Below are 26,151 nucleotides of genomic sequence, written 5' to 3'. Positions count from 1 at the left end.
ACTCAAATTATTAAGGTACGTTAAAATTTGTAGTTTTCAAAATTCAACCAGCAAATTTTAAAACTTTCTAGAATGCACGGCTGCAAACGGCTGCAGCTAAAATCTTTTCTCCAGGCCTAAAAATGAGCTAAATTTTATGAGAGTTAAGATCCCAGACCGGTGGGGTCCGGTGGAAATTGTCTACAAGCTTTGAAAGTTGACCAATGCTTAAAAATAAACAAAATTTTAGGAATATTTTTTATATAATTGATTGTTTAAATACCATTTTATTTATTTATTTCTAGTTTTTCTTTTATTATCTGATTACAATTGTTGTAACGTTTATCTGAAGCTTGATTTTTCGAAAATCGGTCAACGTTAGCCTCAGAAATCTTGGTTTGAAGAAGGGTTGGTAGTGGTCAAAAATTGCCTTAAAAAATGCAACCCTACTCTACTTTGTTAGGCACTGGACGCACTCAGAAATACACCTGGACCTTGAAAATATCATTTTTAAAAGCCCTAATGTATGTAATTTAGTCATATAAAGAAAAAAATATAAATACCAAGAAACCAAATTCTACCCCCAAGTTTTGTATTTTGACACCTGCTGGCCCACTGTGCACCGCACCGAAAAGTCAACAGTTTTTGTAAAAATTAGGGCTTAAGTCTCCGAAGGTTATCCTATTAAGAAAAAGAGCGATGACCGTCAAAATTGTACTGTAACAATGGATATAGAATATATGTGGATATTATGACAGGGGAAAAATTGTCGTCACAATATGTTACTAACATGGACATCATTTATTGGTCAGTTAGTTCATCTAGTAGGAGAGAAGGGGATGGAGGTAAGGGGGTGGATGGGGGCAAGGACGTCCAAGGCCAGGGGGGGTAAAAAGGGGATTACCCCCCCCCCCATTTAAAATTTACCCCTATATTGGGGGTGCCTTAGGCACCCTCAACCATTTAGGAGGGGGTATTTAGTATTTACCCATCCCAAACAAATATATATAAATAATCCCTAACAAAAAAAATATTAACGCGCTTCCCGCCCATTTTTACTACTAAACATTTAATAGTATGTAATTACCCCCCTCCAAAAATTTTACCTCTGGGGTAAATTTGGGGGGGGTAAAAGAAATTTACCCCTGCCAAAAGATTTCAGGAAGGTAGCCAGCTACAAGTTTCACTTTATTAGAGTACATGATAATCTGGTGTAGGATCCAAGTAATAATAGATCCATAACTGAAAGAACAGAAAAATGTAAGTTTTCCAGCTAACTATAAATTATTTCTCTCCGAATTACATTTACAATGCAATGACGGAATTATGGAATTAGTTTTCAACATAGAATTTATGGTTAAGTTAGTAATTAAGAAGCCTTGAATGATTATAGCTCACCGCAGGGTCTAGGTTTTAATTAGAAATATGATATTTTAAAAAGAAAACTTTAATTTTAAATCTAAATTACAAAGTGGATAAAGACCAAATTGTGAAAAAAATAATAAATGTGTCGTCATAAAAATGAGGGAGATGAGAGGAGAAGTGGAAAAAGAGGCCCCTAAAAAAGAGATGGATAATCCCTCATTTTTATGATGTTACATAGTTCATTTTTGCCAAAAATTTTGTCTTTGTCACAAAGTGAAATAATATATGTCCGTCTGTCTGTCCAGATGAAGCTTATGATCGCCCTAACCAATGATACAATTGACATCTGCCATTTAAGAATTATTCAATATTTTTATGGGGGGGGGGGGGAGAGTTAGAAATGAGAAAAATAAAGATTTTCATACATAGTTGCTTTTTACCTGTGAACTTTAAACATGCACTATTTTATGATTTAATTGTGGGCGCTCCAGTCATTAAATTCTAGGGGCGAAACAATGAGTAAATTAGGTATAGATATGTTAGAGACCTTTTAGAGAAGCTCTATGAATTGTCTACTACAGATATACTTCTTTAACAAAATTTTATGATTTTTATATTGGAGGATTTATTTGTCTAAGCATTTTTTTGTGCAGGGTCTGTCAAGAGATATTCAGAATAAAATCTTGAGTTTAAATAGATTTTTTACAGCCTTTTGAGAGAAGTAGAGAAGTGACCCTGTAGTGTAAAGCCGTCATTATATTTCCAGGAAAAATATAATTGTAATAACGTAGACAGGGACATGTTAAATAAAATACAAGAAAGGCAAAGATATTATTATGTTTAAGTAAAATTAAAGATTGAAAAAATAGCAACTTTTTGGTTTTTGCGAACAAATTTAAAATTTATAAATCTGTTTCTAGTACGGCTTCGAAACCGATTAATATCCGCTGGATTAGAACCGTTTTTAAGTCATACTAAAAAATCATATATCTTATTGCATGTATTATATCCAGTTTTCCACGAATATAAAAATGTACAATCATAAGATTAAAGCTGGTTTTAATCTAACAATTGTACATTTTTAAATCCGCGGAAAACTGTTTATAATACGATGCGATAATTAACTATTATTTTATTTAAAAATTCGTTTTTTACTTGTACACTTTTAAAAGAGATATTTTAAAATTAAATTATATAAGAAGGTTTGTGAAATTAAACACAAATTTTTAGTAGGCATTGCCAATAAACAATGTGATTTTGATTAGATAGCTGTTCTAATTTTGTGGAATTTGAATTTTTAAAATCAATCAATGAACATAACATTATTTATTTTTGTAGCAGCCTTACTGTAAACAAACCAATCGCTCACAAGTTTCATTATAAACCCTTTTCTTACACTCTTTATGATGTACTGAATTTTAGTTTCTGAAAGTGTACCTAGCTTCCGCGTCCTATTTCAATATTTACTACTAGCTAAAAAAGCTCCTAACTTCCAAAAAAAATCTAAATGTGAAAAAAATTTGAATGTATAAATCGTTTATACATTATATCGCTTTTCCCTTTGACCGGAGTAGCTGAAAATAGCGTTTGCAATAATTGGGTTATCTGCTGTACAACTTTGGAAATTAGGGAAGAAATAGGCAATCCATTTTCAGCACATCCTCTTTATTGATCATATACCCTTTTGGAAAAGAAATTTTAAAAATAGTTTTTCTTGCCTTCATTTAATTACAATTAAAACAAAAGGGCGTTGTACCTCAAAGTTCCTTGTTGGGCACAGCAACCCCCACCCCTTACTTTTTAATAAATTCAAAAACAGTGGGAGGGGTGGGGTTAATTTTTCATCTCTTTGTTTCTTACTTAAGGACAGATTATTTAGGTTAGTTTAAATTAGGTACTTGGTAGCCCAACTGGGTTAGGGCATCGTAGGTGTAATACCCATGTAGGGATTAGATTTAGGAGGAAAACTACATAACTACTATTAGAAAAATATGGAACAGGGTTTCAGTACTCGAAAGGCACTATTATGGAAACCGCCAAATAATGAACTTTTGGGAATATTAATTCTTTTCCATAATAAAGATAGTTAGGTAATAAAAGGTATAATTATAATAATTCTTTACAGACTTTTCAGGGGAAAATGATAATAAAATTACTTTTTAGATTACGTTTAAGAATAGAAAAAAAAAATTATTAAAGGAATCATAGTTTACTCCTTTTTTAATTTTCCTTCGACCTTGTCATTAATATATGTATCTATTATTTTTACTTCTATAAGCAATAAAACAATTTATTTTTACCCTTTTTACTAGGGGCGCGTCCAATAGCAATTGTAAATCATAAAAATAAGATTTAATTTAAGTATTTTTTGTATAAATTTTCTAGAAAGGAAACTAATATCAAACAAACATTTAAATTACATTTTTAGATTAAATAAGCGCATTTGACTCTATTCACAAGACAACACACTTTTTAAACATCCCTAGACTAATAAATTAGGAAAACAAAATAAAAATCAAACTTTAAATAAGCACTTCTTAAAAATTTAAGAAACTTAACACCATTTCTAAGATTTAAAAAACTGCAACTGTTAAAGCCGGCCCATCCATCAATCCATCCATCTATCTATCCATCTATCTCTCTATCTATCTTTCCCCTCTGCTTTATTGACTCTTCTTTCCTGTTCTTCCCCCTTTTCCTGTATTATGAACCTGTCCTGATTTCCCCCCAAATTAAAAAACAACAACAACTTTATACTGCGGTAAAACTGTTGCTCAAACTAAGAATAATACAAAGTTCCTAAAGTTAAATATAACTATAAAATCACAGAAAGAATGTAACCCTTATTTAGCATTGTACTGTGCTGTTAATCAACTATGGCATATTGACTTTAGATACCGCTGTTGAGGCAAGTTAGAGTAAAGTTTTCACTGTGCTAGCCCTGGTAGGACCAATCATAAAGGCCAATAAAGAGGAACTGAAACTTATTTTAGTTATGCTCTGTTCAGGGGCGTGCAGAAGGGGGTGTAGTATGAGTGGGTGTGTAAAAATTGGAAGGTCCAATATTGCCTACCCCTTTATTTTAACCCATCCAGGTTCATACACCCCTGGCAAATGTCTGTGCACCATCCAGGTTTATACACCCCTGGCAAATGTCTGTGCACCATCCAGGTTTATACACCCCTGGCAAATGTCTGTGCACCATCCAGGTTCATACACCCCTGGCAAATGTCTGTGCACGCCGTTGATTTTGTTCTGTTCTGCTACCTACAAAATTATCCTCAGTTAAACCTTTAAACTATGTCCACACTTAGCTGCAAAATCACCATAAGGCCAATTCGCAAATTAACAAGGATGACAGCACCCATAAAATAGAGAGCTTTAAAATTTAGACTTTCAGATAAACATAACCAAATGAATAGTGTTATTATTGAAATAAAAGGAACATCATTTTTTATAAAATTTGTATAACAATCATCTGCTTAAAATTTTTCTAATTACGGGATAGTTAACAAGGATAGTTAACATTTTATTTTTCTTATTTAATTTTTTAATTAAAACTAAGTTTTACATTTTTGACTTCAATACATAGGTGATTTTATTTGTTTGGTACTGCTTAACATGTTAACTTTGATATTTGGACAGAAAAGAGACTCTTTGTTATATGCTCTAGTTGTTTAACCTTACACAGCAGTAGTGCGCGGTAATCAAGAGATAGTTCCTATCCTTTGAGATATATTTGTAGCCTGTAGGCTAGGTGCTCCTTCGCTTTTGTATCATTTATATTTAAAAGGGTTTAGCTGTATATTTTTTTTAAGCGAAGCTTTTCTATAATTAGGGTCGGTCCGTCCGTACGTCCGTACATAACGGATAGCTTTTTTCGTTAATTTAGGCATGTTAGAATTGTCCTATCGATTTCAAACTTTGCATGGTGATTCCTTTAGTAGCTAGGTACGATTTAGAAAGCGTAGCAACTCTATAATCATTACCAGAAAGTCCGTACGTCCATTTTAAACATGTCGATTTTTTTACTTTTTTAACAACAAATTTTCATTAGATCTAATCGTCCAATTGATCTGAATTTTGGTATATTAATTCCTGGGACAACAAAGTATAATGTTATAAGCGAAGCAACTCTATAGTCCTAAAAATGTAAGTATGTCCATAAACATTATCCTGTATCACTCAGTTTTTAACAAATTTACTTACAATTTTGCTTCGACTCTTATACTTTTATATTCTGATTATTCAGTCCTGACAATATACAAATATTTATGTCCGTTTGTCCTACCGTTTCAGCGCTTCGCTTTTATGGATGTTGCCATCCTTGTTTTCTATTTAATTGTTATGTGGATCAGTTTTGAAGGCGTGGCAATTAAATAATGTGTTAAATAAATGGGTGAACCTTAATGATGCTGTAAATAAATAACCAATTTCACCTGAAATGTTTAAATCAAATATATCTGCGAAACGGGGTGTTTGTATGTTATTTCAAACTGTTTGAAAATATCTTAAAACGAATTTGATTTTACAAACTTTTAGTTGTAAAGTTGAAACACCGTTCTTAGTTCCTAACTTTTCCATTCGAGTTGTTTATACTAAACTGTTAAATATAATCCTTTTATATAAAGTAGTAAGTCTGTCCCGATGGATCTCGCTAACCGCTGAACCGATATTGTTCTCATTTACAGTGAAGCATCTTATAGGTTCTAGGAAGGTTTTAAACTATTTTTTTTACTCATTTCAAACTCAAATTTAAAATGGGATGAGGTCGACTTTTGACCCTCCTACCTTTTGGTATTATATAAAGAATCCATAGACACAGTGTTTCGCCCTTTTCGGGCTAATCATTATGGCTAAATTCATCAGAGCTAATTTTGAATGTAGCGGGGCCTGAACCGGGAACCCTTAGCTTACCAGGCCAACCAGAAACCAATGAAATTTCGACCAGAGAGCTCAACAATTTAAGATGAGTAGGTAAGCTTATTTTTGTCTGTAACAAAGAATCTTGTAAACCGCTGAACCGACAGGATTCTCTTTTACAGTGAAGCTTCTTGTATGTACTGAGATGGTTTTAGGCTATTTTTCTGCACCTCAATATTTCTTCGAATATAGAGTCTCTGAATGCTAGGGGCGTAGCCACTAGTTTAATAAACAGCAATAAGAATGATAAAAACGATAAAAGCAAAGCTCAATTTTATTTTATAAAGGGTTGGTTTCAAGTCGGACAACCCAAATTTATAGTTACTACACTTTCATAATTGTACCTTATTATTGCAAGAATCTTTGTGCAAAGCAAGGAATAGGATGATTCTAATATGCCTTAATTAATGATTATCTCTCTTTCTGTATAAAAAAAACTGTTTAGATTATATATTAGCAAGAATGGATATAGATTAAGTGGAACTGTCAGAGATTTAATTCTAGCATACCATGACAAAATGTTTCTCCTAGCTGATTGATGTAACAATACCCCCTACCTCCCCCCCCCCCCCAGACTATGGAGGACAGTATTTACCAATATATAAGTACTGTACTAGCAATATAAAGTTACAACAAAAATAACCCTCTCACAATATCCACATATTGTAGTACGTATATCCATTTTAAAAGCTCTGTCCTAACAAGAACAAGTATATTCAAAAACACTAAATTAAACTATTTTAAAAAGTGCTGAGCTATGTGTTTTTATTGTTAGTTTGACATTAAGATATATAAGTTTTCCAGAATTTTAATGTTAGGGGGAGATTTGAAATCTTCATAAAATTTTAAGGATTTTTTATAAAATTCGTTTTTTGTAAAATTCTTTATCTAAAAGCGGAAATGCATTTTGTTAATTAATTTTGACCAATAGGATAGGTGGATTTTAAACTACCTGCGCTCTAATTGGTTGAATGATGTACGCCATCCAATCAGACCGCAGATTTTTTAAATCCACCAGTCACAGATGCCAAAATTAATTAATTTAAATTGCATTTCCGCTTTTAGATAAAGAATTATAGAAAAAAACGAATTTTATAAAAAATCCTCAAAATTTGATGCAGATTTCAAATCTCCCCCTAACTTTAAAATTCCGGAAAACTTATATATCTTATTTGACATGCCAATAAAATGCCGGCTTATTATTTTTTTAAACTTAACTATTCTGTTTTTTTTGCTTTCCTGAAATGTATAAACACCGCATTTTCAAGGGAAATTGGGGCGAAAAGGGGAAAAGGTAAACAATCCAAATTAAAAGGGGTAAAAACTCGATGGAGAAGAAATAAAATTTCTTAGAAAAAGGGAGGGGAGTTTATATTTATTAGACCATTCAGTTCGACCAATCAAAATATCAAAAGTTTTTATGTCTTGCATCAGAATGATTTTGGTATATTCTACATTCTATTTATCAAACTCTCTAACTAGGTTTATAACTAGGGGGGGCAGCCCAACCTTCCTAAGGGAAAGCGCCTCTAGAAAAAAATTACACCCCCTAAAAAAATTCTTTTTCATTTTAAAACTAAAATTGAAAGTGAGGGGGGGTCGATTACTTCCTGGACATCCTATCTCCCTACACGAAGTGTCCCTATAGACCTCTAGGGGCTTACCCGCGAGCATATTGACATGGTACCACTAAATATAACCAATTACATGTCATTTGACAATTATAATAGCATTATTTTTTTTAAGAGGCGAAGATTTTTCAAAGTTATACAGAAGTAGGAATAAATCTTCAGAAGTTTTGATGATATTACATAAACAAAAGACTTGAATAACATTTGTTAATTTAGATTCAGGTCACTAATACTACTGTTTATGCAGGTCATAATGTCGATATAAATATTATTCTCGTATTCATTCGAATCCGGTGGATAGGAACCGGTTCTCATCCATACGAAAAAACTATGTCTAGCATCGTATTATATCCAGCTTTCTACGAATATAAAAATGTACAATCATAAGATTAAAACCAGCTTTTTTAGCCCGTGCCTACGGCACCTAGGGGCTAAAAAACTGGTTTTAATCTTATAATTGTACATTCTATATCCGCGGAAAGCCGTTTATAATACGATGCGAAAAATAACTATTCTTATATTATTTCAGCCATATTCTTTAGGTATAATAATAAAGAATTTTGTTTATGGGGTACCTAAAAACAAAGAATGCTAATAAAAAAGCACTAAAAATGTATTTTCTCTGTAATAGTTGAAAAATCCTTACGAAAAAAAGAAACCTCATTCTATAATAGGAGTCGAGAAAGTAAGGGGAAGGCTCCCTCCCCCCCTCTTTAATCTATAAAGGTAAAATTAAATTAAAAATCACCCGTCCATAAAATATAGTACTATACATAATCCTTTTTTAAATTTTAAAAGATCCTTTCAACCATCTAAATAACATCACAATTCCAGGCTTACACAGGTTAGAAGTCTAGTGTGCTGTTGATGAAGGAGAATTTTATAGAATCGTTAAAAGTTTAGAGGTTTTTGTGTAAGCAAAAAGAAGATGGGCGGAGTCAAACTCTTTTATACAAACTATTTAGAAAATTGTAAGAAATTATCAGTTATTCTTTCACCTTATTCAGTTATACATATCCACAGATTAAGGTAATATTTTATTATTAAATAATTATTATTTTGCTTAATTTTTTTACTAAAACATCATAATTAAGATTTATAAACTGTTTTTTGTCGGGTTCCCACAAGTGTCTCGTCGAGCACATAAATCCCATCACCCATTAGTTTGATATAAACTTAAAATAAGTGGAAGCTAAATAGATTAAATATGTTTTAGTATGCATGTTTGCCGCTTAATATAGCTCTAATAATTTTTTGTATGTGAGAATAGTCCTATTAATTTATATTCTGTTTCTTAAATAATAGAAGCAAAGCCAATCTTGATTTTAATATTTATTGGTAATCTCTTTTATGAATGTTGTTATCCTTGTTCATGGTTTTCATTTATTCTTAAATTGGTTAATTTTGTTTGTTAATTTGTTGAGCTTCGCTACTTATTTATGTTGTAATTCTTGTTTCTTATATTATCTTATAGGTATTAATTTTACAGCTAATATCCTTATACGTCGCAAATATAGGTATTAAATAAAAACACTAGGATTCTTGTCGGTGTGTACCGCTGAGCCGATATTGTCCTCTGAAGGGTTTCAACTAATTTAGAGGATGGTAATACCACCTTTAAATCGCCCCTAGAAAAAATTACACCCCTAAAAAAGTATTTTTTTTCCTTTTTATAACTAAAATTGAAAGAGATGGGGTTGACTCTTTTTCTCTTCCTTCAAGCCCAGCGTAGCCTAAATTGGTAAGAGTTTGTTGTCTTTAGCTTAAGATATCAATAGATAATGTACAGATAGTGCTTCACAATCATATATCCTGGGTAATTTTAGGCTAATTTAGAATTAAGCCTAAAGAAGGATATTAGCCGCTAGTAATATACAACTCAAATTTTATATGTTATTATATTATCATTTATTTTTCAGGATGAAATTAATTGAGGCATTCTGTTTTGTGTCAGTTATCAGCATTGTACAGGCAGAAAATGTAGGCAGACAGTTTTTTAGCAGAACTGAAGGTCATGTCATACCCCAAGAACTCAATATCAAAGCTGGACCGGAAGGAACACCATATGGAATAGGGGTTTTTAGTCCACCTGGAACAGCCACTCTGCCCAGAACAGCCTATGTGACACCAGGAAAAGGTGGGGTGCAACCTAATCTTGGCAATAGATCCATCAGAACAGAATTGCTGAAAACAGATTTGGACCGCTTGTTGCAGTTTCAGCATGGAGGTGGCCGTCAAGATCAGCCTAGTGAAGGTGACCACATTTATTTGGCGCATTTCCCTAAAGTGCGCGCATGTTTACTGATTAGCAATGAAATTGAAATTAGGCAAAGGGGATTTTTGTTTATTATTTTAGGGCAGGTTAGGTTATATTAAGTTCTGGGTAGCCCCAGGGCCTTGGGGATAGGTATAGAAAAAAAATCTCCCCCCCCCCCTCCCTATTTAGAATTAATTTTGAAAAGGCAATTTGAGGCTAAACAACGAATTTTTTTATTGTAATATAATTGCTCTCCTTCGAAACGGACTGAGTAAATTGTATATTGGTTGCTTGTTGATATAAAGAATTTTCACACAAAAACATTAGTTGTCTATCTTGAATAGAATTTGAGAAATTCTCATTTTCCTCATTATGACTGAAGGACAGGTAGACCTAGATTCGCTACCTAAAATTTGAAAAAGGATGAAATTCTACTTATTTCTTATTTTAAAAATTTTCTTGTTTTCATCAGATTTCAAGCAACAAATACAAACTACAACAACAAAACCTATGACAGATGGCGCGTTTGAATCTGGGGGTGCTGGTAGTGGCTCTGGGGGTGCTGGTAGTGGCTCTGGGGGTTCTGGTGGTGGCTTAGGAGGGGGTGCTGGTGGTGGTGGTGGCTTAGGAGGGGGTGCTGGTGGTGGTGGTGGCTTAGGAGGGGGTGCTGGTGGTGGCGGTGGCGGAGAGGGTTCTGGAGGTGGACTACTAATATGTGTTGGGTTTATTTGTGGATAAATGAGAAAGCTGAGGGGTAATTTTGATCATCATCATTGGGGATGTGTACATCAAGATTTAATCTTCCGAAGAAGAAAAAAAACGTATGAAATTGTTTTTTTTCTTATATATCTAATTTATACTATACAGTTTTTAATATTATATTCTGTTTTTAGTAGAGAAGCTACTCTAAAATTTGAAATGTCTGTCTGAAAAGTGATTTTATGCCTCCTAAAGAGCATAAATAAGTACAAAATATACATGACGATCGTACTAATTTTATGCAGCTTTTAGCTGCTTTTTCATTTTGCTAGTGATTTTGTCGCCTCGATCGTAAAAGATTGGCGGCTAAAACTTTTTGTCAAAACTCCCAGTTTTAGGTTTTTTTGCATTGGCATTTGTAAGGGGTAGTTTTATTAATCATCATTTGGGATGTACATCAATTTTCTGTTTACTTAATTTTATAACAATATGTTCTATTTTTTTAGCAATAAAACAAGGATGACAACATCCATAAGTAGCGAAGTATAATATTAATTATCAAAAACAAGAATATTAGAGAGAAAAAATCAAGTAACCTTTTCAACGTTCATTTTTTATTTCTGATTATTTATATTTCAGTACGATGACTGACAGACTGACGGTTAAAGTAAATTGTGATTGCCATACAGGGTTGGGCAATTGGCCCCGCAGGGATAGAGCCCCCCGCTGGAGCTAAAAATAGGAGAAAAGTTACTTTGAAAATACAAAGAATCGCCCCTCCAAAGAATCGGGACTATACACTAAATTTGTGTAGCACTAGATGCTCTTTACTATATAGAAACTAATAAGAAAAATTAAGCAGTATTTCTTGAACAGCAGCCGAAAAATCACCACTGGCAGACGGACAAGCAAAGTGAATTATAGCCTAGTTGCAAAAAAATATATATCAAATATTTTCAGACTTTTGTGCTAAATTTCTTTGGTTTTTTGTGTCACTGCCGTGTAAATTTTATTAAAGTGATGGGTGGCTTGCATGTAAGTTTAAATTAAGCAGCTAAACTACAAATATTCATGCATATTAAAATGTTTGGATCTACTGCAGTTCACGGTAAAATATTGCTGGTAAGCAATATTGCCAAAAATCTATGAATTTTAAAGGCTGCTAGCTGCCAAACGGCTGAACGTACAGATCATACCCGCACACTGTTTTAAGCGGTATAAGAAGGCCTACAAATAATCTGGAATAGCCAAGATCCAATGATGCACAGGGAAAGCTTTACTGAAGAAAAAATCATAAAATATGCACTTTTCGCGCATTTCTCTGCACTGCGAGATGATTATGCATTATTGATTTATTGCTATTCCAGATTATTTGTAGGCCTTCTTATGCCGCTTAAAACAGTGTGCGGGCATGATCTGTACGTTCAGCCGTTTGGCAGCTAGCAGCCTTTAAAATTCATAGCTTTTTGGCAATATTCATTACTAGCAATATTTTACCGTGAACTGCAGTAGATCCAAAATGTTTACACGACGAGCAAGATGGTCAGGGAAAAGTAACCTGAAAACAAATAACGACTAGGATAACAACTTCTATAAGTAGCAATGCTCAAAAAAATCATGGAATAGACAATCTGACAAATTTGAGTTATAGAGCAATTGTCATCTGTAATGCCTGTCCGTCTGTCTGTCCTTTCGTCCGTCCGTCAGGCAGTCTGTCCGTCTGTCTGTCCATCGTTCTGTCCATCTGCCTGGCTGTCTGTCCGTCTGTCTTTCTGTCTGTCTGTCCGTCCGTCTGTCTGAAGCTTAAGATCTCAGTAACCACTGATCCGATTGGGCTCTAATCTTCAGGGAATATACTTCTGGTAATGTGATGGTTTTAAGCTATTTTCTTAGGGGAAGGGATCAAACCTCTTAGGGAAAAAGCCCCTAGAGGCTAGGGGCAAAGCCGCTAGTAACAAAGAAAGGAGAGAAAGATAATAAGAAAAACAGCTCAAAGAAAATCACAAAACATTCAAAACAAAAGGTGTATAACTTTTGAAGCATGACCGACAGACAGACAGACAGACCAGTCTAATAAAAACAAGGTTTGTAGTTGAAAACAAGGATGACAACATCCATAAGTAGCGAAGCTCACAAACATTAAAAGATGTCTAGAAAACAAACAATAAAACAAAGTAACATTTAGATTTAGTAACATTATTAAAAATCAGATGGATTATCTGAAATAATTTCAGAATCATATTTGATACTGTAATAAAGCTACCTGTCTCTTTATCTATATACTAGCGGCTACGCCCCTAGAAGCCTCTAGGGGCACTGGTTAAAAATATTTTTTGGGGGGTAGGGGGTTGTAGAAACCCTCTTCAAAAATAGTTTAAAACCTTCCCAGGACCTATAGGAAGTTCACTGTAAAGGAGAACAATTTCGGTTCAGCGGTTAGCGAGATCCTTCGGGACAGACAAAAAACGTTTACTACTTTATATAATAGGATAAAATTAAACAACCTTCAGAACAACCAGAATGAAAATTTTATAACATTTTAAAGACAAAACTGGCCTAATTATCTATGAAAAATTGAACTTATAGACATAAAAATATCTTATAATAATGGGAAATTTAATTTTTACTACTATTATCCATAAAAATAGGAAGAAAAGCTACTGGTCCTTTCATCAATAGACATAAAAAATTCTCGTGGAACAACGGGAAATTTAATTTTGAAATCAAAACAAAGTTGAAAATCAGATAAAAAACACAAAATTTGAATAGTTAATTATGCCACATAATAATGGAAATGTTGACAAGAATTTAAGCCTTCTAGCTTAAATAGGAGCTTAGATAACAATTCTCACACTTTGTCTCTTACGGACAGGCGGACAGTGGAACATTTAGAATTATAAATTACTTTTTAATTTTTTTTTATATAATCATATAATCAAATGAAAAAATCTTCAAATTTTGTCAACAAAATCCTCCATTATTTTTCTAAAAAATCTTCTAAATTATTTTTACAATCATCGAATCTTTAGTTAACTTTAGAAGTTTGTTGAATAAACATTTCAAATTAAAAAATGGCCAAAAAAGTATCTAAGACAGGGAAAAGGATGTCCAAAGGAGCTGCAAGAAAACCAACAAAATCAAAGCTTGCTAGAGTCTCTAAGGGAATGAAATCTGGAACAAAGATGTCCAAGAGAACAACAGGAAAATCTAACAGACCGATGCTTAAAAGAGATTCTAAAGGAAGATTTATAAAGATGAGTCTTAAAAAGGCTGGTCCCAAAATTCGCACAGTAACAAAAGTTCGCCACCAAACAAAGAATAAAAACATCGAGCATGGAATCAAGCGCAATAATACCAAGAGACATGTGGACACCAAGCGCAAGGACTCCGTCAGACAGAAGAGGAACCAGCACGTCAAGACCAAGAGGAGGACCAAGGGAAAGCACGAGGAGGAGAGAGTAATGGCCGAGGAGATGTAGTTTAAAATTTTAATTCAATTTAATTTGTATCTAATAAATGTTAGTAGAATAGACTCTCTTGTTATTTCTTTTTATTTTTATCAATTGAATCATACAAGTATCTGGACAAAGTGTCTCAAAAATTAGCCATGTGACGTCCTAAAAATAGGGGAATAGGAAAGAAAACCCCTAAAAAGAGATAGATAATACCCCATTTTTATGACGTCACATGGCTAGTTTTTTAGACACTTTTTTAGACTTTTGAATCTTATTTTGAAGAATCTGGGGGGGGGGGGGCAGGGGGATCAGAGTTTCTTTCGTTTTCGTTTTGTAACATTTCAAAATATTCACAAAACCTCATTTTATGATTGGAAAGGAATGCAGTAAGTAAAAAAAAAAAACTTTATTTATGACGCTGGCCGAATAGCGCACCATTCAACTTTTCGATAAAGGACATCCGCGTTTTTTTTCGGGAAGTATAAAAAGTTTCTCATTAACAAAAAAAATAGCCATATCGTTTCAGTGGTTTTCAAGCTCTTTTGGTATTTTCTCATTATTAAGATAAATAATTACTTAAGGAAGTTGAATTTTAAGTGTCTTTTAAGTTGCACCGATCGTATTTTCTTTTCCAGATAATCTTAGTTTAAATGCCAGAGTGGTTGGTATAATATATTTCATTTTTTCTAGTGCTTTTCCTCAAAGCGCCTATGGAGCACAAATATTCCCCCCTATATTTTTCAATAAATGAAAATAAGGGTGTGTGGACTATGGTTTTTTTCTCTATGTTAGTCTCAACGTGGAGCCCTAACCCTGCGGAACCTATGCTACCGTTTACCTAACTCCGCGAAGAATCCAAGTACCAATATTTATTTTTTGAAAATTGGGCCTTTATTTTTTCATTTGAGAAGAAAAACTCTTGTAGTCTAAGTTTATTATGATTTAACAAGGGAAATAATGTTCATTGGTACCACAGCAACTATAATGCTGAACATTCTAAAGCATTGGCAACCCCCCCCCCCTCTTTCCTTTTTATATACTCTTTAGGTTTGCGCCATCTGTAAACGTTATTGGTTTAAAGTCATGAATTAGATAAAATTTGTAACATGACACAAAGCTTCGTGTTCTAACGTGATCGAGTAAATTATACAATGACGTCCTCTATGTCCAGTCTGGTCACTCAAAAGCTAACTTTACAAAGTTTATTTCTTACTTAAATAATGACATCACTAAAATAGGTATATATTTTTAAAAACTAGAGTTATACATAAACTTTTTGGATTAATCAAATTTAGATTTTATATATTCTACATAACAAAATAACAGGATGGCCGTAGCACAGGATCTTGCTAACCGCTGAACCGATATGGTTCTTCTTCACGCCAAGAGTAACATTGAAAAGCTAAGCATTTATATAGTTAGGATGCGTTCGTAAGTAACCGGAAGCATAGCAGCCCTATAATAGTTAACAAGATATGCTTGTGTCATAGTCTATTTGATACAAAAATTTCAGTCTTCTATACTTTCTCTATTTGAATATATGTATAAAATTTTATACTTACTTTTTCTCATCAAACTTAAAAATTAAAGTCTTATGAACAAATATAAAAAAGAATAATAACTTTAACTGGAGCGTAACTTTTTTACAGAAAATATACAAAAATGTTATTGAGTGCTATCTCTGAAATTGTCTCAAGCACCGAACCCCCTAACTTTTTTTGATAAATTAAAAGAAGGGGGTGATGGAAATACCCAATATAACCTAACCTAACCTGACCAAAGCTGGATCTTTAAATCATTTTAGTGGTGATTCAGATCGGGGTGAGCCGAATTACAGCCAATCACAGCGCGGCATTTTATAAAATGCTGTGCTCTCATTGGTGGAAAGTTGGCTCACCCCGATCTGGCTCACCACTAAAATGATTTAAAGATCAAGCTCAAATGTAATAAACAAACACACCCTAAAGGACTTGATATTGGTAGCTAACAAACCAAATATAATATTAAATCAAACCACTGCACCGTACCAAATCTTTAACTATGTATATTCAATAAAAGACGAACAGACGGACAAACGTCTACCACTTTTACAGTAGCTTCGCTACTAAAAAATGATCAGCAAACTTTTTTTATGATGTATTAAAGTATAATTTTTGCATGTTTTTTTAAGTATAAAAATGATGTCATTACTGATTACAATAGTTTCTATACCAAAAAAAAGGCATAGAATGTTAAAATGTTTGGGATATTGAGCTCGAAAATTTAATTGTAATCCAAGAAAAGACGACCTTTACATTTCATTATAAAATATGTAGAATCCAATTCTTAGAAAATTATTAGAGATTCGATTTATTTAGGAGGTGTAGTTGTATGTTTTTGTGTATAGCAGTATGTTACTTAATGCCTCTTTAACGGTAGATGAGCTCTATTCTAAAAAATGTTTAATTATTATTTTCTTATAAGAAACACTTTAATTGGTCAACTTCTTTAAAAATTGAAATAAAACGAAATACATTTTGACTAACATATATGTATAAAAGTAACATGATGTTTGTCCGTCTCTGTGTATGTTTGTGGCGTTCGACAATGTATAATGTATAAATCGCATTGTTTTCACAAATTCAGCTATTTAGCCTTTCCCTTTGACCAGAGTAGCTTTTGCAATAGTTGGGTTAGCTGTCGTACAACTTTGGAAGTTAGGGAACAAATAGGAAATCAATTGTATGTTTATCTCGTATAGATGTACATCATGACCGGAGGTTTGGCAATAATATACTTAATCCATTTTATATACTTTTCCCCTTCCCCTTCACCTTCTCCCCCTATACCAATTTTTTTAAAAGCTTTGCCATAGAAATGGATGAAATTGTACTTTTTGAAAATAGGCAAATCAGCAAAGAAAATGATTTCACAGAAGAAGAAAAAAAATGCTAAATCAGTTTTCACGAAATCTATCACAACAGAATTTCAGAGATCACAATAATTTTAATAAAAACTGAACCATTGGTGTCTGGGGTATTTTTTTAAAAAGCAAAGCTTGTCTACAATAAGGGTCTGTAGGTCCGTTTGTACGTCACGGATATCTATTTTACTTAATTTAGGCATGTTAGAACTGTCCTATCGATTTCAAACTTTGGATGATGATTTCTGTTAAAGCTAGTACCTAGCTGTTTGAAACCGTAGCAATTCTATAATCTATACCAGAGAGTCTGTACGTCCATATATAACATAATGATTTTTAACTATTTTGACAGCAACTTTTTGTATGAAATCTTTATCCTATATTTTTTAATTTATAGGAGGGAAATTTGATTAGATTTTTATCAGATGCATGCCATATATCAGAAAAAATAACTTTGTCCACTCCCTCCCTAATTATTACTCTCAATATTTTGATAGTTGTATAGTTTGATATCAGGAATTTAAAGGGATAAGACAATGGCCGATAATTTGATATATTTCCCCATATTTAGATTACAATTAGTAATTAAAACGTTTAGACACTCGAATCAATAAACCAACCAAAATTCAATAAAAGTCCCCAGAGTTGATAAGCCAACAAATAAGTGAACGTTATTATAAAAGTTTGGGGACTAGTGTAATAAACATCCCATTGTCGCTCTCGCTCTGATTCAAATAGCTAATATGTTAACCTGCAGGACAATGATAAAAAATATTTTTACAAAAACTTTGTACTCAAAAAAAAATTCATTATGAACTTTAGGAAACAAATTAATAAATTTGACAGAACATACATATATTAATATACAATTTCTTATTATTTGTAAGAATTATGTTATTAAGGCGTTATCCTCTTAGAAACTACCGACGAACAACTATTTTAGGTTAGGTTAGGTTTTAGGCTAGGGAGCCGAGCGCTGCGGCTAGGTAGGCAAGGGGGCCGAGCGCTGCGGCTAGGCAGGCAAGGGGGCCGAGCGCTGCGGCTAGGCAGGCTAGGGAGCCGAGCGCTGCGGCCAGAGTTCATAGTTCGTTGTCGGGGGGGGGGGGGGGGGGGGAGGGGCTGGGGGGGTACTCAAATTTTCAAAATTGAAAAAAAAAATTTCTAAGAGGATAATACCGTTATTAAATTTAGGAGTTTTTTCGTCTTTTTATCACAGGGTTTTCAATCCTTATATAAAGGAACAGGATGTCTTTGAGCATGTGTGTCTGTATGTACCAAAGGATCTCGCTAACCGCTGGACCAATATGGTTCTTCTTTACAACGTAGCTTCCTAAAAAAGTTTATAACACTTTTTTTAGGGGGGGGGGGGGGTACCACCATCCTCTCAAGATAAATTACCCCTAGAAAAAATTACCTACCCCCCAAAAAAAATATTAGTAAAGATATGAATAAAGTAAATCAAACAAATACTAAACTCGCTAAAAATGGCTTTAAAAAGTAAAAGTTTCTTTTTGAAAAATGATAGAATAGTTATTTATCGCATATCATCGTATTATAAACAGTTTTTCGCGGATATAAAAATGTTTAAAACCAGTTAAGAATGAGATTCCGAAGGCACGGGCTAAAACTGGTTTCAATCTTATAATTGTACATTTTTATATTCGTATAAAACTGGATATAATACGATGCTATACATAATTTTTCAGTATGGCTGAGAACCGGTACTAATCCACCGGATATTAATCGGTTTCGAAGCGATACTAGAAAACGTTTTTTCGTGGTCCACTCGACGCTACAAGGGATGTTATGAAAAGTGATAGTGGACAAAATAATGCCACGGTCGTAGCGGTTATGCGTCTTGCGTCAGGATGGAAGGGTGATGCAAATTTCAGACACCACATTTGGCGATTTGAGAAAAATTTATCTTTATATTATAGCAAACTAGCGGCTTCGCCCCTAGCCTCTAGAGGCTTTGCCCCAAGAGGTGATAAAAAAAAATTAAGGCAAAATTCATAAAAGAACCAGGGAAATCTTCAGCAAAAAAGAAAGGACCAAGGAAATGTTCTGCAAAAAAAAGGACCATGGAAATGTTCTGCAAAAAAAAATGGGGGGGGGGAATTTTTAGTTTTTAGGGGGTTGGGGGTGTCCAACCCCTAAAGAAAATAACCTAAAACCACCACAGGACCAGTAGGTATATTCCCTGAAGAGTAGAATCCGATCGGTTCAGTGGTTACCGAGATCTAAAGCTTCAGACGGACGGACGGACGGACAGACGGACAGACAGACATCAAGCTACTTTGTATTATAGAAGATTAGATAATCTAGCAAGCATCGCTTTTAACTTATAGAGAAAAATATTAAATCAAAGAGCGAAAACTGAGATCTGAAAATTAGCGTCACCCTTCTAATATGACGCAAGACGCATGACCGCTACGACCATGGCATTATTTGGTACACTATCATGCAAAGTGTGACATTGAGTGAGATTCAATAATTTCAACTAGTAGGTTTATGCTCATTTAATATATTGGATCTAATAAATAAAAATAAATTATAATTTTTTAAAGCGCAGCTTTTAAATAATAAAAGTCAGTCCATATGACCGTAACAGATAGCCATTATCGTTAATTTGGAATGTTAGAACTGTCCAATTGATTTTAAACTTGACATGGCGATTCCTGTGAAAGTGGGTATATATAGAACATGTAAATTTCAAATTTTTGACAACAATTTTTATATAACAAAATTGCAATATTAAAGTGTTTAAGTTCGTTTGTTCTACCGTTTGATATTAAAGCTTCTCTTTAATGACGATGTCATCCTTAAATGCTTTAATTAAAATGCTTTATCCGTTCGCTTATAATATCTACTATTGGAACTATATAAGACTACTGAGATGGGTTTTTAAAAGATGAATGCCGCGTTTTTTCGGCGTTTTTTAGACATTGATTGATTTAACGAAGACGATAGAATTTCAACAGAGTATATAACTTAAGAATACTGAATTTTAAATTATTTTTTTTAGCAATTTTTATAATGTCTAACACAGCTCTAAAAAGATGCATTAATTAATATGCAGCAAAAATGGATTGAAGATAATTTGTTTTTCTTCTATGAAGGCCGTACCAACAAAAGCGAAATAATTAAATAAATCGTTGTATACTCTTTTAGATTTCGCGAATGCCGCGCTTGTTATTCATAGCGTAAAAAATGTCGAAAAAACGCGGCATTATCTTTTAAGAACCCATCTCTGTCATTTTCAGATTATCATATGCTCACGAATTAAAGTTATGTCTTATCAAATAAAATATGAATTATTTTTTACTAGCGCAGATACATTATAACTCATGTCTATTTGTTCGTTCTTACTTCCCACCGTAAAATACTCTTATAATACACAAAGCAATAGGATCTGGGCCTGTGTGTCTAGATAGATCTCACTAACCGCTTAAATCATATGGTTATCCTTTACAGTGTAGCTTTTCATAAGTCATGGGGTTTAGGGCAATCAACCTCCCAAGAGAAATCGCCAAAACTCAAAAAAAAACTAAAGCCGCCTATCGGCCTTCTTGATATTTTTTTGGTTAACAGCTAATTATAACATGGATTGAAAAGTAGACTTTTACGTACTGCTAAGGGCCTCTTGAGGCGTAGCCGCTATTTCTTGATTTGTACCTGAATACCCGTCAAGGTTTGTGGTGTTCCATATCATACTGAAATAAATATTTTATCTAATCCCATTTTCAATTGATATTGAATGATTGATTAGGATACTTGATCAAAGACTTCAATCCTTTTTTTTCGTGGGGGGGGGGGGTATACCCAGTTATAAGGTTAACCAAAAAGGGAAATAAATGTTGAATAATATTTGGGGGGCAAATGGAGAGGTCGTCATTTATAATATGTTGCCCCCCAACGACAGCTGCAAAACCACGTGTAGGTTACGTGATTTTTTTCTCGAATTAATTTCATTATTGGTATAAGCTGGGGTTTACCAAATCTCAGATACCGTCACTTTTGGTCCTAGGACAAACGCAGGAGTCCCAAACGTCGGAGTGGACAAACGCAGGAGTGGACACTTAACCTAACCTAACCTTTTTATTAGTAGCGAAGCTACTCTATAATTCACTTTGTCCGTCCGTCAGTCAGTCCGTCCGTCAGTCAGTCCGTCCGTCAGTCAGTCCGTAACGCTATGGGGGAAATGGGATTTACTCGGCTCCTATAAAAGATAGAATGCTGAAATTTTTTGACAACATTCCCATCATTAAGGAGCACAATTGACTATAAAACATCATTGGCATTCGGACCGATTTTTAGCAGGTTTTAGGCTATTTTTATATTTTTCACATTTTTCTCCATATCTTCAGTGTTTATGGTCCGATTTTCAAAATTTTTCAGTTACAGATATCAAATTAAATTTCCCGTCGTTTAAAGGAACAACCATGAAGGCCAGACTGCCTTTTTAGCAGGTTCTAGGCTGTTTTTTATATATTTAACATTTTTCTCCATATCTTCAGTGTTTATAGTCCGATTTTCAAAATTTTTCAGTTATAGATATCAAAATTAAATTTCCCGTCTTTTAAACAAAGTAACCATGACGGCCAGACTGCCTTTTTGGCAGGTTTTAGGCTATTTTTATATATTTAACACTTTTTTCCATATCTTCAGTGTATATGGCACTGTATTCCAGAAATCCCGAAAAATGACAAAAAATCATAGAGAGTGTATATTTGAAAATTTGGATGAAATTTTATTTAAATAGCAATAAGTATACATATATCTTTTAAAATAATGGTGAAAATACTTATAATAAGGGTTTTACACAAGGGGCGTCAAGGGGGGGGGGGTGTAAAGCTAGTCTAATTAGCACATTTCAGAACTTCCTTAATTTCTAAGCAACATTGACGGGAATCATATCAAAAGATATTACACAACCCAACTAACAATGTTTGTTAACCCTTAATAGTTGGGGGGGGGGGGAGGCGACCCTCCCCCCTTTTAGTATTTTCTATCTCATTTTCTTTGTGTGAAAGATAGAGAGCTATAACTGAGTGACTTGTTTAAAATGGGTACGACACATAACTGAAAGTTAAATATCTCCATCCTGGTGGGCACAGGATGCCAGGATACCTGGCAGGATCATACAGGTAAAGAGCAAAAATATTTTTTTTTATGACTTAAACTTAACATTTCATCTTACCAAAATACTAAAATATCCTATTATTGTTTAGTGTAGGCTCTCAGAGCATACAGTCGCATGCACAATGTGAAAGCTGTAGTAAACTCACTTGTGACTTAAGTGAGTAACTTCACACAAAATAAATTATAAATATCAACTTTAGTTATAAACATATTTATTCCAAGACATATCTTCTAGAAACTACAACTCAAAATGGATCTAAGTGATAATATCTACAAACCCAATTCAATGTCAACCACATTTCCTAGACAATATCAACACTTCATCTTCAAAATTTCATAATCCTCATAAATTAAAGTCGCTACTATGTCATCTCCGCCTTCATTTATAAAAATAAAATTCTTCAAATTTAAAATATTTTACCTAAATCGGCCACTTATTCCCAAGAAAATAAGCAATATTTCATAGTCAACTTAGCCTTCAAAAAATAATCTTCCATCAAATCTTCTAATATAACTTAATCTGCCAGACATTAGTTGTAAAATTATACTTACATCACTCACTTCTGTAATATTCATAACAAAATTGGCCTAGCATCAGAATTCTGCTAGCTAAGGGTAAATCCTCTAACTTGACTAATGGTCATAAATGAGGTGTCAAGTCGCAATTATTTACTTATGACTGACTTTATGTTCTATTTTGAATTATGATTGTTTTTTCTTCTATAAACTTACATAAACGTTGTCATATGTATAATAATTGAATTTGAAATATACATACATGCATACATACTACATACAGGTGTTCAAGTCAATTTCCGGTTCCAGGTATGATCCTGCAGGTCTCCAGAAATCTTTAATTAACTCCTTTTACCTCAATTTTTTACTTAGATACCTCAAATTTTAAACTTAAGCTATTCTAACAACTATACACGACCAACTAAAATTTCATTAAAATCTGCCGCTATTTTCCTGCCGACTGCCGTCGCTGAAATTTATATTTTGATTTGAGATTTCTAATAAATACAGATGAGTAAATTTCTTACTCATTTTCTGTGTGTTTATTTAAGCAGGGAGGAAGAGAACAATGGACTGTTTATTATACTAGTCCACAAAGTTTTATAATAGTTTTTTCTTATTTTTAGGCATAACAACTTTGGGACTTTTGAATTTGATTGGTTGGTTTATTAGTTGAGTGTCCAAACATTTCAACAACTAATTGTAATTTATAGAAGGGGCAATTTTGTTTATTACCATTGGGGATGTACATTATATTACCGGACATTGTCTTATCCCTTTAGATCCTAGATATGTAAGACTCTAATTTTTATTTTCATTTATTTTAAAGGAAACATTTTCTATCTTAATCAACATAAGTTCTACTCTTCTTTGTTAATAAGTATGAAAGAACCTTTTGTGAAAGGTTGATCAATAAAAGGGTAAAGTGAGTAGATAATGTTAAACATATAAAATCATAATATTTTTTGTTGATTAAGGAAACCACATACAAATATTTAGACTTTTAGCTTTAATGGGATCAAAGATTGACATAAATCGAGCCCCCCCCCCCCCAATAAAAGGTATGATAGTTCAGATAAGACCTTAGACATAAATGGATAATCTTTTATTTGTTTTTAAAACTTTTCTTTACTTTTAATTTTATTGAATATGTGTTTGAAATAAATAGAAAAATAAATTACCTTTTTATCTTAAAAAATTGTTATTTTTTGATAGACCAGGTATCTTTAGGGCTTAAAAAAACAAACTTCGCATAGCTTCGCATACACAGGGTAAAGTTCTCTGATATTATACATACATCTTATATCACCATGTAAGAGGATTTGCTTGGACTTTTTTGGTCTTAAAAGATCTGGAACCAAACGTAAAATTTTCATTAGAAGAAAATTGTCTATCTTACAGAAATCGGGTATGCTAAGAAAACCATCTACAATTACAACAAAAAATGGAGATTTGACTTCTTTTAAAGACTAAACGTATAAATTATTACATACTGATTCCAAAAATATATAATACTTAAAAATAGCTTTAAAAATAAAGGTCACGATGATTTGAAATGTAGTTTAGTTGACCTTAAAAATAGTTGTTTACAATGATGAAAAGGAACTTAATTCCATACCTCTGGTATAATTACACATAAAATTCTTATTTTTCATAGTAAAGAGCTAATTCTTTCGGCTTTATTTCCAAAAACTTGTGTATATTACTAAACAATTGTTTGAAAGTGTATTTTCCAAAATGTAAAAAACGATTTTTTGTCACCCGTGGAACATAGTGTATGGTCCAATTTTCCAAATTTTTTAGTTAAGGATTTAAAAATTAAGTTTTTGTTGTTTTAATAAAACAACCATGACTGCCAGACTGCCTTTTATCAGGTTTTTGGCTATTTTTATATGTTTTACATATTTCCCCATATCTTTGTTTATTTTGATGTAATTTTCAAACTTTTATGGGATATCAGTATCAAAATAATTTTTCCCATTGTTATGAGCATCTTTAATATAATTTACTTTGACCATCGTCATCATGCAAAATAAAACAAGGTTTCATGTTTATTTCATCCAATAAATCTATTCTTGATTTTAGTAAAAACCTTTTAAATCTACCTGTACGTATTCCCATCGACGATTTTTTGTGCTTCGCTACTTATGGATGTTGTCATCCTTGTTTAAACCATATTTTGGGTTTTTTAAATGCCCAACTCCTGCGGGGGGCTTATTTGTACATTCATATCTTAACCTAACCTAACCTGTAGAGAAATACTTACTTAAATTAATATTTTAACACTCCTGCGTTTGTCCACTCTGACGTTTGGGACTCCTGCGTTTGTCGTGGAACTTTTACAAAATGATACTCATTCCTTTAAATTCCTGAAGAGTACTACAATCATTTGCAGGGTTAACACGTTTTGACAATTAATTTATATTTTTCAAAGATAATAAATGCAAATAATATTATAAAGTTTGCGCATTTTTTTAACACCAATTTTTTATTTGGTTAAATTGTATGTAGAAAATGCTTAAAATAAAAAAGTTAAACATCAAAGATTTTAAAAAGATTGGTAAATTGGCATGTGAAGCAAAATATATGTTTTACACCCCCCTTATTCTAGAGGGGGCTGTAAATTTTTTAATCCGATATATCCCAAGGCAGTGTTATAGGGGTGTATAAGGGGAGTGTGGACCATTGCTTCTATTGTTGACCAATTCTCTAATTCTGTAGCCCCCACCTTTACTATGTAATTTCATTGCTATTTTAGGTTTATCACCAGTGCTTGTCAGCCACTGCAACCATCAGCTACCAATTAACATCTGCCCTAGTTGCAGCTGAGTGGCTTAAAGAAACATAAGCCACTGGAAGCCTCAGCTGCATTCAGTTGCACGGCTGCCAATAAGGCTGATGCTTTTTGTTTGGCTGAGAAAGCAGCACAGCTAATTTTAAGGCTTCTCCAAGCTGCACAGCTGATGCTGGCTGAGGCCTAGCCCTGCTTTATACTTAGCAACTTAGCCTTTGGTTAATAACATATAATAGCCACCCAAATCTTTAGAGAAAATTTGAGTGGCCAAACTTCAATTTAAAAAAAGACCAATAGGAAGAGCATGGTTATTTTGTAACAATTAGACAAAAATTTTAATTTCAAGATTATGCTTTTTGGAAAGAGAAAGTACAACTTACTAAGAAATATCCTGGGCAATTAAATACAATTATCAATATTGTTTTATAAGCAACTGTTACCAAACAGATCTTTCAGAAGATATTTTTCATATGCATAATCAAGCAATT

At 33.2% G+C, this 26,151-nt stretch overlaps 1 protein-coding gene across 1 annotated transcript; it reads left to right on the top strand.

Moving 5' to 3' along the window:
* The first annotated feature begins 8,901 nt into the window (after positions 1-8,901).
* On the top strand, positions 8,902-10,893 carry LOC145305348 (uncharacterized). Its single transcript, XM_080146964.1, has 3 exons — positions 8,902-8,927; positions 9,818-10,152; positions 10,628-10,893. The coding sequence occupies exons 2-3, from the start codon at positions 9,819-9,821 to the stop codon at positions 10,891-10,893; spliced, it is 600 nt and encodes a 199-aa protein (XP_080003090.1). The 5' UTR covers positions 8,902-8,927; position 9,818.
* The last annotated feature ends 15,258 nt before the right edge of the window (positions 10,894-26,151 follow it).

Source organism: Acartia tonsa, chromosome 14, assembly GCF_053477335.1.
Source record: "Acartia tonsa isolate MP-2025a chromosome 14, ASM5347733v1, whole genome shotgun sequence".
NCBI lineage: Eukaryota > Metazoa > Arthropoda > Copepoda > Calanoida > Acartiidae > Acartia > Acartia tonsa.
Note: the sequence above shows the minus strand (reverse complement) of the source record. Positions and strands in the feature narration are given on the sequence as shown.